The 20,323-nt window shown below is 41.4% G+C and overlaps 1 protein-coding gene across 1 annotated transcript in view; it reads right to left on the reverse strand.

The window, feature by feature from the left end:
• Positions 1–20,323, reverse strand: part of adcy8 (adenylate cyclase 8 (brain)) — a 138,691-nt gene that overhangs the window by 79,605 nt on the left and 38,763 nt on the right. Inside the window, exons 3-4 of the mRNA XM_060905944.1 lie at positions 17,473–17,603; positions 16,329–16,440 (exon numbers count right to left, since the gene is read on the reverse strand). Of these exons, the coding sequence (XP_060761927.1) occupies positions 16,329–16,440; positions 17,473–17,603 (243 nt within the window). The remainder of the gene's footprint in view (positions 1–16,328; positions 16,441–17,472; positions 17,604–20,323) is intronic.

A 20,323-nucleotide genomic window follows, 5' to 3' on the forward strand; every position in this document is an offset into this window, starting at 1 on the left:
CAATAACAAAACACCACTCGGGTTCAGATCGGGGAGGTCGTTCCTCCCAACCACGCCCCTCCAGGTGTCACTGTCATCGCCTACGTGAGCGTTGAAGTCCCCCAGTAGCACAATGGAGTCCCCAGTCTGAGCACCTCTCAGTACCTCTCCCAGGGACTCCAAGAAGGCCGGATACTCTATACTGCTATTTGGCCCATAGGCACAAACAACAGCAAGAGCCCTCTCCCCAATCCGAAGGCGCAGAGAGGCGACCCTCTCTTTCACTGGGGTAAACTCCAACACATGGTGGCTGAGCTGGGGAGCTATAAGCAAGCCCACACCAGCCCGCCGCCGCTCACCACGGGCGACTCCAGAGAAGTGGAGAGTCCAGCCCCTCTCGAGGAGCTGGGTTCCAGAGCCCAAGCTGTGCGTGGAGGTGAGCCCGACTATCTCTAGCCGGTACCTCTCAACCTCCCGCACAAGCTCAGGCTCTTTCCCCCCCAGTGAAGTGACATTCCATGTCCCAACAGCCAGCCGCTGTGTCCGGGGATCAGGTCGTCGAGGCCCCTGCCTTCGACTGCCACCCAATCCACACTGCACCAATCCCCTACTGCTACCTCTGTGGGTGGTGAACCCACAGGAGGTCGGGCCCACGTCACCTCTTCGGGCTGAGCCCGGCCGGGCCCCATGGGCAAAGGCCCGGCCACCAAGCGCTCGCATACGAACCCCAACCCCGGGCCTGGCTCCAGGGTGGGGCCCCGGCTGCGTCATACCGGGCGACATCACGGTCCTTGATTTTTTCTCCATAGGGGTTTTGGTAAACCCCTATGGCAAGATTACGCTAAAACATATTTCTGAAAGCACGTCAGATAAGTTAATGTTATTCACGTACCGTAACTCCATTTTTACATGCTAACTAACAGTGTCCATGTTAACTAGCTATGTGTTAATGTTAGCCGTGGACAAGGCTATGGAAACTTGGTGGGCAAATCCATAGAAAGCCATTTGACTAACCAGACTGCATAGCAATTGCAACATTATCGCTAGCTCTAAAACATGGACAACGTCACTGCAAACTTTCTCTTGGAATAAAACATTTACATACCTCAATATGCTTCCGCAGGTTGGATGGCGAATTTTTATAGGCCGTGATGTGGTTTGTTTTCGGCAAACATAGCAAACATTTAAAATGAAATGAATCTTTAATCCTTTCAGAAAACTGAAACATGGGTTCTATGGTCATGGGAGTGTGTGCATTCCCCAGAAGAACCGCCTCCTTCCATTCTACCATCAACTGATTGTGTTCAAATAATACTGCTGAGAAATAATTGAACTTGATTTTATCCAGTCTGTGGATGTTATGTGACCCCAGTGATTACTGATAGGCTGTCTCAGTGTCACCTGCAGAAAAAAAAAACAATCACATTTTTGAAAAGGAAAAAAAACATCCACTTTCAAAGCTGCTTCATAGTAATGAGGAATGTAGTGGAGTGAAAAGTACAATATTTGCCTTTCAAATGTCTCATCTCATCTCATTATCTCTAGCTGCTTTATCCTTCTACAGGGTCGCAGGCAAGCTGGAGCCTATCCCAGCTGACTACAGGCGAAATGCAGGGTACACCCTGGACAAGTCGCCAGGTCATCACAGGGCTGACACATAGACACAGACAACCATTCACACTCACATTCACACCTACGGTCAATTTAGAGTCACCAGTTAACCTAACCTGCATGTCTTTGGACTGTGGGGGAAACCGGAGCACCCGGAGGAAACCCACACGGACACGGGGAGAACATGCAAACTCCGCACAGAAAGGCCCTCGCTGGCCACGGGGCTCGAACCCGGACCTTCTTGCTGTGAGGCGACAGCGCTAACCACTACACCACCGTGCCGCCCCCGCTAGAGATTATTTAAAATTTTCAGGTAATAAGTAAATTTGAGTTAAATTAAAACCCTTTCTGTCATTAAAAAAAAGAACACCTGGATCAGATGCTGGAATATTTTCCATGAATCCACAGACATACAGGTCTCATATGTTTGACTGACAGGTTTATTTTTTCTTTTCACAAACAGTTATATCTAGTTTTGAAATTCACTTTCTCAGGATAGTTTAGTTTAGTTAGATAGATAGTTTAGTTTAGTTCTCAGGATAGACATCTCTGGCTGCAGTATTGAAGCTCAGGTCTGGTGCCTTGAACACTACCATAAATATCAAATGAAGCTTATTTTAGGCTCTTGTGAGTGCTGCAGCAGCTGCTGATTGAATTACTGACTCCATCTCTGAATCTGTCCTCACAGGTTTGTGCAGAAACATGCTTATTTTCACTGGGCCATATTCAGAGTTGAGTTACATACAGATAGTGAGGAGTTATGCATATCAGTATTCAGACCTCAGGATGCATTTTGAAAAGAAAACAAAAACAAAAACAAAGGTTCCTCTCAGTCACATGTGATGCTGACCATGAATTGAAGTTGATTTTTCTTGCAGCACATAGGCTAAAGTGAGGAGCTGTGTTTAAGCAGTAAGTTCAGCACTACTGTCCAACAGTTTATTCTACCCACAATAAGATTAGCACACAGAATGATATTCAATGACAATATTAGATACATAAATATTAAACTATTGGTTAATTAATTGACAAAAGTCAACAAAGGTTTTCGTTTGCACCGAGGAAATAGCATCTGAAGGAGGCATGATCTCAAACATTGAATTTTATATGGATTTTATATGGAATTATGAGCATCACATACTTAAATTTAGATAAGAGCAGCAGATGAGTACTGGAACGATTTTAAACCATGGGCACATAAAATATGATAACTCAAAATAGTGAATTAAAAGCATGATAAATTAGCATACATTCCTCAAACGCATTACGCATTTCATGACCTTGATTTAATATATTGTGGCCACACAAACTTTTGCTTAACTTTTGGCTGAAGATTTTAAAGGTAGACTGCCTCTAAGATTTTTCAAGTGTAGGTCTTAATAAGAATTTTCCCTGACACCCAATTATTTTTGTTTAATGGACCGAAAGCTACTGAATTGGAATCACAGACTTCCAATTTTATTATTATTATTTTTTAAATAGAACAATTAATTAATTTAAGGCCATGTGGCCCTAAATTCTCTGTTATTTTTTCCTGCTTCACCATGACCCAATTCAAGATACTACATCATGCATCACGTGGTGGGCTTTCCTCGTTCGCGCAAGGCATTGTGGGATACAAATTTGAAACAGGAGGGAACAATGGAGGACGTGAGCGTGCGAATGAATGTGAAAGCCTGACTACAGTAATGGAAAGCAAGAAGAAAAGACATTATGTTGCGAAGGAAAAGAAACACAGGACCAAACTAAAGCCAGCATCTCACTGGGCTGCGACAGCTTGCGACAAATTGGAACGTCATTCGCGAGAGAGTTTCAAAAGTGTCTTGAAACATTCGCCGGGCTTCTCAATTTCCTCACATGAGTCGCAAAGTGTCACTCCTTCGTCGCTGAAATTTTGAACATGTTCGAAAAATTCGTGCGACAAAATTTCTCTCAGTAGACTAGAATGCCTTTATTGTCACTATACACATGTACAATGAGATTAAAGCATCTCCAATATCAGTGCAAACAGCGTGTAGAGAGGGAGAGAGAGAGGAAGGGGGAAGGGAAAAGAGAGAGAGAGAGAGAGAGAGAGAGAGAGAGAGAGAGAGAAAAAAAAAGTATAGCCATAAATGCGTCACTGGTGTCGCAAAGCTGTTGCGAACCCTTCTCAAGTCAGGTTCCGTGAGGCTTCCTCTACTTCCCTGCCTGCCGAGGGAAAGCCGGGCTGTGACAGCCTGCGACTAGTTGGAGACACAACAATTGCGGTAAAATATGTGAATATCAATTCAGTGTGATTCCAAGTGAAAACTGTCACTAATTCGCATATTGTACCGCAATTGTTGTGTCTCTAACTAGTCGCGGGCTGTTGCAGCCCAGTGAGATACTACCCTAATAAATGTCAGCGGTCAGCGAGCACCTCGGTGTGATCAGCTGTTCATTTAGCGACAGAATGATGTAACTGTCAGTGCACAGTCAAGGTAAACCTGCGCATGCGCACACGGACTTCCTCTGTCTGCTTGACTGTGCGAAGTGAGCAATTTCACGCACATTATTTGCTAGGGAATCACCTCAAATTAAATAACTTCTCAGCCACAGGATGGCCTGATATTTTGTGAGATATTGCAGAAATAAACATCTCACAATGACCAAATTTCAGAGGGAACTAAATTGCACTGATTTTATGAAATCGAAAGGCTGTCTCGCTTTAAATATGAAAATCACAGCAGATAACATTGTCTAAGCTTCAAGCTTCCTGCCACTGTAGTTCAAGCAGAACAATAGGATGTGCTGGATCAAGTGCTATTTTAACTGCTAAATAATGAGAGTGGAAGTCATGTTGTTGTAGAGTTTAATGTGATCATTATACCTGTCACTATTCATGCAGCAATATATTGATGATACTAGATTCCTATTAGATCTTTCGTCGAAAGCTTTTGATCATCTCATTCGTATATTCTCATATATCATATCAGTCTTTAATTTTATTTGTTTATTTTTAAATTGTCTTATGTTACATATAAATTTTGACACTAAAGAAAAAAAAACAAAATAAAAGCACTAAACTTCAACATTTGTTATCCCACAATATTTCAGGGTTTACAGGCCTGTGTTTGTCTTTGCCTATAGAGGGGATGCACATGACATCACTATATGAGGAAGTCATTGCAGTCACACCCACTGAGTGGCAAAAAGACTACTGGCAGCATTATTGTTCAGCTTGAGTACTGCAAAAACCCATTTAAAATGGGAAAGGCCTGCTGTGTGATTGAGTTTACAAATGGATTCAAAAGGAAATCAGAGCTATCTTTTTAGACACTGCCAAAAGCAACACAAAGTAGAATCAAATGGATCACTGCAATTTGCAGAAACAACTGGAATCCAGTCACCAAAACATGGAATTTTGGTCACTGTTTTGTCAGATATGTTGTATTTTTTGGGTAAAATCATACCTCAAGTAAAACCTAGTTTTCCCTATAAGTGGTATTCCACAGCACAAGTTTAAACAGTTAGCCAAATAAATTTTAAATTTCTATAAAGGATGCTGAAATTTTGTTTATTATTAGCATGCTTATGGGTGGCTGAATCATAGGTCTGCTATCTTAGATAGATAGATAGATAGATAGATAGATAGATAGATAGATAGATAGATAGATAGATAGATAGATAGATAGATAGATAGATAGAGTTGTGGTCAGAAGTTTGCATACAGTGACATGAATGTCATCTTGGATATGAATGTCATGGCAATATTTGGGCTTTCAGTAATTTCTTTGAACTGTTCTTTTTCTGTGGCAGAATGATTGTACAGCATACATCTTTAATAAAAAAAAAACCCATGAGAATTTGGTGCACAAGTTTTAATTTTCTTTGGGTTTTCTGAAATCAACACAGAGTCAAAATTATACATACAGGGTCAAAAATTTACATATGCTCACTTAGATTATTAATTCAGAGGTGATGAAACTTCCAAAATGTCTCTTATCTTACCAAGGCCGAGGTCTCTTAACTTCCTGTTAGTGATCATGATTGACTACAGCTGGTAGCTTCTCTGTACCTTCATAAAAAGGGTTTGTTTACAGCACTCATTGGATTGACCAACACACAGTAAAATGGGAAAGTCCAAGGATCTCAGTACAGATCTGAAAAAGAGGATCGCAGATGTACACAACTCCAGAATGTCTCTTGGAGCCATTTCTAAACAACTGCAAATTTCAAGATCAGTTCAAACAATTGTATGCAAATTATTGTGAGGTGTAGTCACTTTGCCAAGCCGCTTTGCTTCAAGAAAACCCAAACTGTCACCCTCAGCTGAAAGGAAATTGATTTGGATGGTCAGGAACAACCTGGGAACCACCATGGCACAGCCCTGCCATGAACTGGAAGCTGATGGATCACAGTCTACAGTTCAGCTCACCATGGACTAAGAGGCTGCTATTCAAGAAATAACCCCCTGCTCCAAAATTGGCACCTTCAAGCTTAACTAAAATTTGAAGCTGACCACACAGACAAAGAAAAAGCCTTCTGGAGGATAGCTGTATGGTCAGATAAGACAAAAGATTGAGTTGTTTGGCCACAATGACCACCATGGACAGAGGGACACTGCACCAACTGCTGGTGGTGGTAGCAGCATCATGCTCTGGGGCTGTTTTGCTGCCAGTGGAACTGGTTCATTGCACAAAGTGGATGGAATAATGAAGAAGGAGGAATACCTCAGAATTTTTCAGCATAAACCATCAGAAACTTGAACACAACTTGGGACTTACAATAGGACAATGAACCAAACATGTATCAGAGCTGGTTATGGAGGATAAAGCAGGCTAACATTATGCTTAAAACAAGCCCTGACTTCAACCCTATTGAAAATATTTGGACTGTGCTTATAAGTCGTGTACATGCCAAGAAATAAAAAAAAAAATTTAATTGAACTCTACCAATTCCACCATGAAGAGTCATGAAATATCTAACCAGAATTCTGCCAGAAGCTTGTTCATGGTAAAAAAAAAAAGTTTGGTCAAGGTGAATCTTGCAAAGAGACATTTTACCCAAATATTAGGTGTGCTGTATGTATATTTTTGACCCTGTATGTATAATTTTGACCCTGTGTTGATTTCAGAAAACCCAAAGAAAATTAAAACTTGTGCATGAAATTCTAGTGGGTTTTTTTTTTTATTAAAAATGTATGCTGTACAGTGGTGCTTGAAAGTTTGTGAACCCTTTCAAATTTTCTATATTTCTGCATAAACATGACCTCAACCATCATCAGATTTTCACCCAAGTCCTAAAAGTAGATAAAGAGAACCCAGTTAAACAAATGAGACAAAAATATTATACTTGGTCATTTATTTATTGAGGAAAATGACCCAATATTACATATCTATGAGTGGCAAAAGCATGTGAACCTCTTGGATTAGCAGTTAATTTGAAGGTGAAATTAGAGTTTGGTGTTTTCAATCAATGGGATGACAATCAGGTGTGAGTGGGCACCCTGTTTTATTTAAAGAACAGGGATCTATCAAAGTCTGATCTTCACAACACATGTTTGTGGAAGTGTATCATGGCACGAACAAAGGAGATTTCTGAGAACCTCAGAAAAAGCATTGTTGATGCTCATCAGGCTGGAAAAGGTTACAAAACCATCTCTAAAGAGTTTGGACTCCACCAATCCACAGTCAGACAGACTGTGTACAAATGGAAGAAATTCAAGGCCATTGTTACCCTCCCCAGGAGTGGTCGATCAACAAAGATCACTCCAAGAGCAAGGCGTGTAATAGTCGGCGAGGTCACAAAGGACCCCAGGGTAACTTCTCAGCAACTGAAGGCCTCTCTCACATCGGCTAATGTTCATGTTCATGAGTCCACCATCAGGAGAACACTGAACAACAATGGTGTGCATGGCAGGGTTGCAAAGAGAAAGCTACTGCTCTCCAAAAAGAACAGTGCTGCTCATCTGCAGTTTGCTAAAGATCATGTGGACAAGCCAGAAGGCTATTGGAAAAATGTTTTGTGGACGGATGAGACCAAAATAGAACTTTTTGGTTTAAATGAGAAGCGTTATGTTTGGAGAAAGGAAAAACAATGCATTCCAGCATAAGAACCTTATCCCATCTGTGAAACATGGTGGCGGTAGTATCATGGTTTGGGCCTGTTTTGCTGCATCTGGGACAGGATAACTTGCCATCATTGATGGAACAATAAATTCTGAATTATACCAGTGAATTCTAAAGGAAAATGTCAGGACATCTGTCTGTGAACTGAATCTCAAGGCCCTGTCCACACGGCAACGGATTCAGGTGACTCCGATACAATTGCTTATCGTTTAGGCCTGGCGTCCACACGGCACAAGCGTTTTGGGTGCCCAAAACGCAATCTTTTTGAGAACGGGTCCAGAGTGGAAAGATCTGGCAACGTTGCCATTGTGAAGTCGTCTGGATGAGTAGAACGGATTTGTTTACGATGACGTCACAACCACATGACTGTGAGTGCTTCACGCCGGGTAGAAGTGTAACGAATATCACCAGGATATCACCAGGAAAAAGCCTTACAGAGCACTAGTGAGAGTGAAACACGAGCTTGGATATTATTATTATTATTATTATTATTATTATGTTCAGTGTTAGTTCACAGTAGTAATGCAAGAAGCAGAATAGTGACAGTAATAGTGAAGCAAAAACATGCAATTGTACAAACACTGCAGCTCTACAGCAAAATATTCATTTATGAAATGGTCTGATTCTTAACACCAGTAGTGCCAATGATCTTCTCATTGCGATGCGATGCGAGTTGTCAACAAATCCTATAACTTGGTTCATGAAACGCGCTTACAAAATACTTTCACTGTGAATATTTATTGTGTAATGGTGCAAAGTGAGAGAGAGAGAGACTCTGCCCTTAGGGCAGAGTTAATCCCGCCAGCAAAAATAGGGAAAAAAAAGGAGCAATCTCACCTCTTCAGATGTTGGTTTTAGTCCTACAATACATTCCTCAAAAAGGGCGTAGAGGAGCAAATTAATCCATCAACGTGTAGCATTCAATTTATTCCGGACCATTAAAAACACCGCCTTCCGCGTAGAATCATACGTCATCCTCGCAGCCATATTGGATAGGTCAAAGCGGAGAATAAAGATTAATGCGCTGCCTTTAACTGTACCAACAGGTTTACCATCCAAACGAGATCACATGGGATTACCTTTCACAGGTGAGAAACAACAAATTAATCCATCAACGTGTAGTATTCAATTTATTCCGGACCATTAAAGAAGCCGCCTTCCGCGTAGAATCATACGTCATCCTCGCTGCCATATTGGATAGGTCAAAGCGGAGAAAAAAGATTAGCTGTGTTTAACTGTACCAACAGGTTTGCCGTCCAAACGAGATCACATGGGATTACCTTTCACAGGTGAGACTGGAAAAATACTTTTCATTGTATTTGGTCATTATAATGTAATTTTACAAACAGATTTTCCTGACTTTGTGGCTAATATGAAGTCTCGCGCATAATAGTTTATGCGCATGCGTCCTTACTTCTTCTATTGTTCTGGTGTCTCCGAAGGGACCGTCTTACAGCGCCCCTAGAGGCGTGGCATGTGTATTGCATCGTTTTCAGCAAGCGTTGCGTTGCCATATGGACCTGATATTTTACTGATCGTTGCCCATTTGGACGCGATATATTTTTAAATAACATCTCGTTGCCGTTGTCGTGTGGATGTAGCCCAAGAGAAGGTGGGTCATGCAGCAAGACAATGACCCTAAGCACACAAGTCGTTCTACCAAAGAATGGTTAAAGAAGAATAATGTTTTGGAATGGCTAAGTGAAAGTCCTGACCTTAATCCAATAGAAATGTTGTGGAAGGACCTGAAGCGAGCAGTTCATGTGAGGAAACCCACCAACGTCCCAGAGTTAAAGCTGTTCTGTACAGGGGAATGGGCTAAAATTGTGCAGGACTGATCAACAGTTACCAGAAACGTTTAGTTGCAGTTATTGCTGCACAAGGGGATCACACCAGATACTGAAAGCAAAGTTTCACATACTTTTGCCACTCACAGATATGTAATATTGGATCATTTTCCTCAATAAATAAATGACCAAGTATAATATTTTTGTCTCATTTGTTTAACGGGGTTCTCTTTATCTACTTTTAGGACTTGTGTGAAAATCTGATAATGTTTTAGGTCATATTTACAGTTAGGGCCATAAATATTTGGACAGAGACAACATTTTTCTAATTTTGGTTCTGTACATTACCACAATGAATTTTGAACAAAACAATTCAGATGCAGTTGAAGTTCAGACTTTCACCTTTAATTCAGTGGGTTGAACAAAATGATTGCATAAAAATGTGAGGAACTAAAGCATTTTTTAAACACAATCCCTTCATTTCAGGGGCTCAAAAGTAATTGGACAAATTAAATAATTGTAAATAAAATGTTCATTTCTAATACTTGGTTGAAAACCCTTTGTTGGCAATGACTGTCTGATGTCTTAAACTCATGGACATCACCAGACGCTGTGTTTCCTCCTTTTTAATGCTCTGCCAGGCCTTTACTTCAGCAGCTTTCAGTTGCTATTTGTTTGTGGGCCTTTCTGTCTGACGTTTAGTCTTTAACAAGTGAAATGCATGCTCAATTGGGTTGAGATCAGGTGACTGACTTGGCCATTCAAGAATATTCCACTTCTTTGCTTTAATAAACTCCTGGGTTGCTTTGGCTTTATGTTTTGGGTCATTGTCCATCTGTATTATGAAACGCCGACCAATCAGTTTGGCTGCATTTGGCTGGATTTGAGCACACAGTATGTCTCTGAATACCTCAGAATTCATCTGGCTGCTTCTGTCCTGTGTCACATCATCAATAAACACTAGTGACCCAGTGCCACTGGCAGCCATGCATGCCCAAGCCATCACACTGCCTCCGCCGTGTTTTACAGATGATGTGGTATGCTTTGGATCATGAGCTGTACCACGCCTTCGCCATACTTTTTTCTTTCCATCATTCTGGTAGAGGTTGAGCTTGGTTTCATCTGTCCAAAGAATGTTCTTGCAGAACTGTGCTGGCTTTTTTAGATGCTTTTTAGCAAAGTCCAATCTAGCCTTTTTATTCTTGAGGCTTATGAGTGGCTTGCACTGTGCAGTGAACCCTCTGTATTTACTTTCATGCAGTCTTCTCTTTATGGTAGATTTGGATATTGATGCGCCTACCTCCTGGAGAGTGTTGTTCACTTGGTTGGCTGTTGTGAAGGGGTTTCTCTTCACCATGGAAATTATTCTGCGATCATCCACCACTGTTGTCTTCTGTGGGCGTCCAGGTCTTTTTGCATTGATGAGTTCACCAGTGCTTTCTTTCTTTCTCAGGATGTACCAAACTGTAGATTTTGCCACTCCTAATATTGTAGCAATTTCTCAGATGGGATTTTTCTGTTTTCGCAGCTTAAGGATGGCTTGTTTCACCTGCATGGAGAGCTCCTTTGACCGCATGTTTTCTTCACAGCAAAATCTTCCAAATGCAAGCACCACACCTCAAATAAACTCCAGGCCTTTTATCTGCTTAATTGAGAATGACATAACAAAGGAATTTCCCACACTTGCCCATGAAATAGCCTTTGAGTCAATTGTCCAATTACTTTTGGTCCCTTTAAAAACAGGGTGGCACATATTAAGGAGCTGAAACTCCTAAACCCTTCATCCAATTTTAATGTGGATACCCTCAAATGAAAGCTGAAAGTCTGGACTTTATGTCCATGTCCATTATATAACTATAACTTGAATATGTTTCAGTAAACAGGTAAAAAAAAACAAAATTTGTGTCAGTGTCCAAATATATATGGACCTAACTGTATGCAGAAATGTAGAAAATTCTAAAAGGTTCACAAACTTTCAAGCACCACTGTACATTCTGCCACAGGGAAAAAAAAAAAAACAGTTCAAAGAAATTACTGAAAGCCCAAATATTGCCATGACATTCATATCTAAGATGACATTCATGTCACTGTATGTAAACTTCTGACCACGACTGTAGCTGGAAAGAGAGAGAGATTTTATTGATGTGAACATCCATGCACCACTGGTTCTTTGGAAGAGTGTAAGGATCTAACTGCCTTTATTTTAAGCAAGTAATTGTCTTGCAGTATGTTTTGCCACTCAGTCTGACTGAAGGGGGAGTGTTCTGGTGGGAAGGTGATGTCAATGCATCTATAAAGGAAGTGGTCGAGACACTATTGAAAGACCCTATATTGGACACCTCTACTCAAGAAAAGTCTATAAAAAAAAACTTATGCACATTGTAATCACCCTATGTTCTATATTTGCATAGCTTTAGACAGACAATGACACACACAAATAGTAAAGCCATCTTATCAGTAATATGCATGGCACTTGCATAACTGAAATATGGATGAGGTGAATATGAGTGTTTGTGTCCCATGACACAAACAGATACATAAGGGACTTTCTATGATAAGAATATTAACATCCATGTATTAAACTTGTGTGTGGGGGGTATAAATAAGTAAATAAAGATATGGTCACGTTGTGTACAGTTCTACATTATACTGTGTGTGCACTTAGTGGCAATTTTAAAGTTTGGGGTTGAGGGCTTGTCAGTAAACCTGCTGTCAACACTCAAACTACAAACATGGACATTCAAGACTACAATCCCCAAGACTCACAGCTAGGGCTGCACAATATATCGAAAAAGTATCGATATCGCGATATCATACTTTGCGATACACATACCGCAAAAATTACTTAAATTTCGATAAAAGGCACATTTTTCTGTGCCGTCCAATCACATTTGAATGTCAACAAGCGCCGCGGGATAACTCCGCCCCCTATTGCAAAACAAGTAAAAGCCTCGTGGTGATGGCAGAAGGTGGGAGCAAGTGTGGTGAGACAAACTTGTGTGAGGAGGAACTGGTTTCCAAAAAAAAAAAAAAATGCACGTCTGCTATTTGGAAGTACTTTGGATTCAGGAGGGATGACGTACTGCAAACTCAGGTACTTTGCAAGACATGTACCTGTAAAACAGTGGTGGGGCGGCTCACTGGGACAAACACTGATGTACAGAAGCATAAAAACATTATGCTTTCTCGCGCTCTCTCTCACTCTCTCACACACACACACACACACACACACACACACTACCGCTCACTCACTCACACACGCTACCGCTCTCTCTCTCTCTCACACACACACCACTGCTCTCTCACCCGCATGTGTTATTAACAGATTGTGTTTGAGTTTATGGTGAATCTGTGTCGCTCACCTTCATCTCCCGGGAGCCGCTGAAATTGCCATTTTGAATGCTTTATGTTAATGTAATGTAGTTTTCAGTTTTTTGTTTACTTCAACTTAAGACATTTTCTGCTGCGCTCACAAAAATTAAGAGATTTAAAGATGATTGATGGACACCATTGCAGGTGTAGCCATGTTTTTCCAATAAAAAATAATGTTGGAATGGAAGCGATGCATTGGGTGTTTTTTTAAATGCTAGATACAGGGCAGAACGGCGAGTAAAGGTAAGAAAAACATATTTAATTATCGTGATACATATCGATATTGAGATATTCAGTCATGTTATCGAATATTGCATATTTTTCTGATATCGTGCAGCCCTACTCACAGCACCCTCTGTCTCCCGAATATTAACTACAGCTGACACTCATTTCCTCAATTAGCCCCCTCTCCTATATAAACCACTCTCACACTCCACTCCAATATCATTCTGTATCTACCCAGTTCATACCAAGCCTTGTATGGCTCTTGCCGCCTCTCTAGTTTCTGACCTTTGCTAGCCTTCCTTCATTTACACTCTTTGTCTAGTCTCTTCTACATTGTTTGCTGATCAACTGACTCTCAATTGTTTCCTGACCTCGTTTCTTGTCTATCGTTTTGGCTTTGTCGACAGTCTGCTTCCCCGCTCTCCTCTGCATTTACATCCGTAAGTGCCTGCACTCTGACAGGGCTAGATCATTAAAACCTTCAAAAAAAATTTACCATGCAAGTGTCTGATATCTTTTTTTTAGAAAAACCCAACCAATATAACCTGATAATAATTGTTTCACTTAAACATACTTATATTAACATACTGCACCCAAAATCAGATTTAGAAAATAATGATTATGCTTGGGGCAGCACGGTGGTGTAGTGGTTAGCACTGTTGCCTTACAGCAAGAAGGTTCTGGGTTCAAGCCCAGCGGCTAACGGGCCTGTCTGTGTGGAGTTTGCATGTTCTCCCCATGTCTGTGTGGGTTTCCTCCGGGTGCTCTGGTTTCCCCCACAGTCCAAAGACATGCAGGTTAGACTAACTGGTGGCTCTAAATTGACTGTAGGTGTGAATGGTTGTTTGTCTCTATGTGTCAGCCCTGCGGTGACCTGGTGACTTGTCCAGGGTATATCCTGCCTCTCACCTATAATCAGCTGGGATAAGCTCCAGCTTTCCAGCAACCGGGCACAGGATAAGTGGCTATGGATGATTGTGATTTTTTTTTTCTGTTTGACAAAAAAAGGGCAGGAATGTTTCAATAAATGAAACAACAACCCTAAGCCAGTTTGACAAACAATCAAAAATGAGAATTTTATAATAACCTTGTTACTATATCTCCATTTCTCAACACCAAACAAAGACCACTCTGAAGGTTGAAACCAGCACTTTTGACAGAAGTTTGTCATGGTGCTTAAAATGTCAATGTTGCAAAATAATAATAATAATAATAATAATAATAATAATAATAATAATAATGAATAAATCACAATGGGTGGCATTGTACTGTAGTGGTTAGGACTGTTGCCTCACATCAAGAAGGTCCTGGGTTCAAGCTCAGTGGCCGACGAGGGCCTTTCTGTGTGGAGTTTGCATGTTCTCCCCTTGCCTGCGTGTTTCCTCCGCGTGCTCTGGTTTCCCTCACAGTCCAAAGACATGCAAGTTAGGCTAATTGGTGTGACTAAATTGACCGTGAGTGTGAATGGTTGTTTGTCTCTATGTGTCAGCCCTGCAATGACCTGGCGATGTGCCTTGTACTTACACTTATTGGATCTTTTATCAGTCATATGTGCACTTTGTAGGTATGCACATTTGCATAAGAGATCCTTCTAATTCTTCAGTGTAATTGCTGTGTTGAAAATAACCTTCCAAACCAAGCATCTAGCTAGCAGACACCCAGGGGTCAGAAAGTGATTCTAATACAAATTATGTATAACAAATATTAGGAGTCTATAACTGTGCACATTCAAGGTGGACCAGAAAGACAGGTGTGTGCAGTAGAGCAGCCAGTAAATGTACACAGTGTCCAGCACCACTGCTGTACCTGATATACTCCTAACAGTGTCACATACGACATTATCATGTCCATATCCAAGGAGGATGGACGGAAAAGCCAACTCGTACATCTGAAAGTGACTAAGACTACAAAAAAGCCTCACTGAAAAGGGTCTCTTTGGGTGAAACACTTCAGTTGCAACCCATCAGCCTGGGACACATGCAGGAAAAAAGCAAGGCTGGTCCCAGGGCTGATAGAGACCACCGATCCACTAGTTGGGTGCACAGATGCCCAGGTGCACACTGGAAACAAGTGGAAGGCCCATGAAGAAGTGGACCAGGTAACCAGCAGTCTCCTACACTAAGAAGTCATCAGCAGGGTCCAGGCAGGATGTACCAGGCTAGGTTAGTGACAGGCTCTCCAGCTCTGGTCCAAATCCAAAAGGAAACAGAAATGAATTGCTCATGGCAGGAGCAAGAAGAGTGGGAAAATAGAGGTACAAGATCAAGGCTCTGTCTCAAGGCCAATTAGTTGGTCTGACCTGTGAAGAAATTCACAAGCCTGGCTCCGTTTCCTGAATAGATCCACTTGTGATTCCTTAGGGTTTGGCACAGAGGAGAATTGCACTCTCTGTAACACTCCTAACACACCTCTCCAACACATTCATACAGGCTTCAAGACCATGCTAGCACAGGGATGATACAATTGGTGATATGATCAGCTTCTGACTAAGCTGGAAGAAGAGTTGAAGATTCCTGCTAAGTGCAGGGTGGCCAGATGGAAGGCTGTCATATATCCTGTGGAGGCTGGCTTCATCTGCACATCAACATCACGCCTCCTCAGGGACATGGCGGTTCTGCGATCCAAGCTGTTAAGAGCTGGAAGAAAGCTGGCAGAGGAAACAGAGAATGCCAGCTTCTGGTTGTGGCTCAGAAGAAAGTTGCGGAATACATATCTGATCTGAAAGCCATCTTCAGAGATGGCAGAGAGACATCCTTGGCACTGCTCCACCACCAGGAGACGTACTGGGGTAAGGAGCGAAACATCAAAGATTGATAGTCTCCTGGCTGAAAACCCTTAATCTGGCATCACCGGTGGAGATGCATCAAGCAGAGATACCCAGCAGGTTACATCCATCTGTACACTGACTGAGTGACATTTGACAGTCATTCACAATATACTGTATGTAGTAGAGATAAAAAGCACACAGGTCCATGCATAGTTGATAAATGTTTGTTGGAAATTTAGCCAGTCATTGATAAATGCACTTGCGACATGAAACAACAATTAATATTAATGTTTCCAATGCAATAGGGGCATTTTTCTGGAGAGAAACAGAGCCACCACCAACCCTCCATCTCATTCTTTACAATTGAACTAGACACAGATATATGATGTAGCCTAATAGAGTTTATTTGTGTGTGTGTGTGTGTGTGTGTGTGTGTGTGTGTGTGTGTGTGTGTGTGTGTGTGTGTGTGTGTGCGCGCGCACACATTTGGTTACTCACATGTGCAAGACGATCAAAACGTGCAAAGAGCTCGTTGAGCATTCTGACAAGCTCTTGAGCCGAGAGGGTGGTGGACAGATTTGTGAAACCCTTCACATCAGCAAAAAGAATACTGTAGGAGACACAAGTATCATACACACACACACACACACACACACACACACACAAAAAAACATATAGATTAGCCTGTTTTATGCACCTAAACAATTCTATACTTGACTATTTTACTGAAGGTGTAATTGGTAGTACTACACACTGGTGAACTGCCAATAATTGATTTGTTCTCAACATTTCAGCCTCTTTGTCCTCTTCTATACTGCCCACTGTAATGTAACTGATCATGCTGTATTCAATAATTCTCTGACACACATCACTCTCTCACTGTTTCTCACATTTCTCACAGCAGCATTAACAGGACATGTGTCTCAACAAACAAACAAACAAACAAACAAACAAACAAACAAACATAAATGTCATTTCAGATGAAACTGGAAAACTAAAGTGTTGAATTGGAAAATACTGTATTTAAAATAATATTACATAGGTATATGTATTTTTTAAATAGTATAATTGAATATGTTAGTTATATTTCTTTTATAAAATAGTGATGGATGAGTTATGATTCATTTATTCATTTTCATGTATTTTACTCTTTAACATGAATCCGGCACTGATTCATAAGCATGAGTAAATTAAAAGTTACATTGACCATCATTACCTACTGAACAAGCACAATTCTGAAAAGCTACAAGTCTTACTGCAATGTCAGCTCAAGGTCATAATTGCAAAGACATTTGAAAACACATTGTTCTCTCAATGGGTTACGGGCGATTTGCAAATCAAACACATTCACTCATTCTCATTCAAGAGTGCAGTGGCAAATGGAATCGAAAATCACGAGCATTTTGTGAATAAAAGAGCACAGACTAAAGGCACTGTAGCCTGCTTGGTGAATTACAGGGATCAGCACAGCACCATTTGTTTCACAGAATGTAGTCCAAAAGGACTGAATGAGTCATAATGCTCACCACACATGTGTGTAATATACAGTGAGTTCTATGCAGGGTAGGTGTGTGTGTGTGTGTGTGTGTGTGCAAGAACACTGGAAAGATTACAGCAATAGAGCAGGGTCTGCTGGAGTTACCTGACGTTCTCATAGCGGTGGATGTAGATGCGGTGAAACTGATGCTGCAGATTCTCATCTTCCACGTTACTCATATCATTAATCATCTCTAGAACCACGAACCGTGGCAACACTGACAACACCAGACGCTCCTTGCACAGGGGAAACATGGGTAACCAAGTTCAGTCGCATCATTATTCACATGCACATCCTTTAAAAGCCCATACTCATTAAAGTTGCACAAAAATAAGCATACATTTGAGTAAACAAAATGACATATGAATAGATTTGAAACACTGATTTATGAAACGACATCAAAATGAGTAATGGTTTGAGCGCAAATGATGAATCAGTCTCAAAAATATGGACACAAGCTCCTGCACTCTAGCCCCTTATTTACCTGGAATATGCATATGCCACATCCCAATTTACCCTCTTATAACATTTGTTAAATATATAGACCCCTTCGCAGTAAACGTCATTCATACGAAAGCGGAAATTGCACGCGCAGCCTGGACCCAAAAAAGACTCAGAAATGCCTAGTTGTTGTGTTGTCGGGTGTCAGAATCGTAGCAGTGATGGGGTTAAAATGTTCAGAATTCCAGCAGGATCTCACCCATTCCAAAAAAATCGCCGACGTCTATGACTACAAGCCATCAAACGTGTAGACTGGGATGAAAGCACCATCAAAAATGTGCAGGTTTGCAGCACCCACTTCATCACAGGTAAGATCAGGCTATTTATTAAATCTTTCTTTTTTATTCTTTCTAGTCTTCGTTTATTGATGTAGCAAAATACTTTGGTAACGTTTGTCTGATTAGCTGGGTCATAGTTACACAATGTAATGAATATTGTTAGCATGTTAACTTAGCTTTGCATGCAATTTTGTTTGTAGGAGAGGTCTCGCTTGACTCAAGCAGTCCAGATTTTGTGCCATCATTATTTGTGTATGCCGAAAATCACAATTTTAAAGCAAGGATGGAAAGGTAAAATTGTGTGCCCTCACTCTAAATGCCAACTTACATTGACTGCTCTAACCTAGCTCCCGCCCTGTTCAGTTTCATTTCTGGTCTCTGCCTCTCGCTTTTTACGCAGCTCTGATTTCTCTTAGCTGTACTCTTTACACTATCATTCCTTTCATGCCATTACCTCCTGCAAATTGCTGTTTAGTGTTGGTATTTGCTGTTGTAGCTAAAGCCACATTGCCATCACATCACTGGCATAATTTGATTAAAACAAAATGAATATGAATGCGGAGGAGTTTAAGTATCTCGGGATCTTGTTCACGAGTGAGGGAAGGATGGAGCGTGAGATCGACAGGCGGATCGGTGCAGCCTCCGCAGTGATGCGGTCGCTTTACCGGTCCGTCGTGGTGAAGAAGGAGCTGAGCCAAAAGGCGAATCTCTCAATTTACCGGTCGATCTACGTTCCAACTCTCACCTATGGTCATGAGCTTTGGGTAATGACAGAAAGAACAAGATCGCGGATACAAGCGGCTGAAATGAGTTTCCTTCGCAGGGTGGCTGGGCGCTCCCTTAGAGATAGGGTGAGAAGCACAGTCACTCGGGAGGAGCTCGGAGTAGAGCCGCTGCTCCTCCACATCGAGAGGAACCAGCTGAGGTGGCTCGGGCATCTTTTTCGGATGCCTCCTGGACGCCTCCCTGGGGAGGTGTTCCAGGCATGTCCCCCCGGGAGGAGGCCCCGGGGAAGACCCAGGACACGCTGGAGGGACTATGTCTCTCGGCTGGCCTGGGAACGCCTCGGTGTTCTTCCCGAGGAGCTGGCCGAGGTGTCTGGGGAAAGGGAAGTTTGGGCTTCCATGCTTAGACTGCTGCCTCCGCGACCCGGTCCTGGATAAGCGGAAGAAGACGAGACGAGACGAGACGAGAATATGAATGCCCCATTGTTAATCAAGTTGTACATGCCTGCACATAACAATCATATGCGTCTAAAGACTTGTAGGCACGAAGTTTTTCGTGGGTGTACACTGAAGTCTTGTCAATAAGGTACGAGTATATATCTGGCCAGGGAACTTATTAACATCGTCCGTCCACTCTTTAATTAAATGCGGATTCGGTAGGCGATGTCCACTTGTTAGAGTTAACTTATTTATGTAGCATTCTCAATCTTGTAACGACAGTTGTTTGGCATAATCTGACAGCTCATAATGCCGGTCTATGGGCAGCGCCATTGTTTCTGAGTCCAGGCTGCGCGCGCATCCTGGCAACGGTAGGTTTGTTTACAAACATGCGAAGGGGTCTATAGTACCAGTCAGTAGTTTGGGCACACCTTCTAATTCAATGGTTTTACTTTATTTTTATGAATTAAAAGACGCTTCATGTCTTCAAGTAATGATGGATGTCGTTTCTCTTTACTTAATTGAGCGGTTCTTGACATAATATGGATTACTACTAGTGTTGCACGGATACCATTTTTTTGGCCCCGATACCGATACCTATACCTGGCTGTGCAGTTCTGGCCCATACCGATACCATACCGATACCACTCCGTTTGAAATGTGTGTGTGTATATATATATATATATATATATATATATATATATATATATATATATATATATATATATATGTGTATATACAACCCCGATTCCAAAAAAGTTGGGACAAAGTACAAATTGTAAATAAAAACGGAATGCAATGATGTGGAAGTTTCAAAATTCCATATTTTATCCAGAATAGAACATAGATGACATATCAAATGTTTAAACTGAGAAAATGTATCATTTAAAGAGAAAAATTAGGTGATTTTAAATTTCATGACAACAACACATCTCAAAAAAGTTGGGACAAGGCCATGTTTACCACTGTGAGACATCCCCTTTTCTCTTTACAACAGTCTGTAAACGTCTGGGG

Source organism: Neoarius graeffei, chromosome 23 (genome assembly GCF_027579695.1).
Source record: "Neoarius graeffei isolate fNeoGra1 chromosome 23, fNeoGra1.pri, whole genome shotgun sequence".
Taxonomy (NCBI): Eukaryota; Metazoa; Chordata; class Actinopteri; order Siluriformes; family Ariidae; genus Neoarius; species Neoarius graeffei.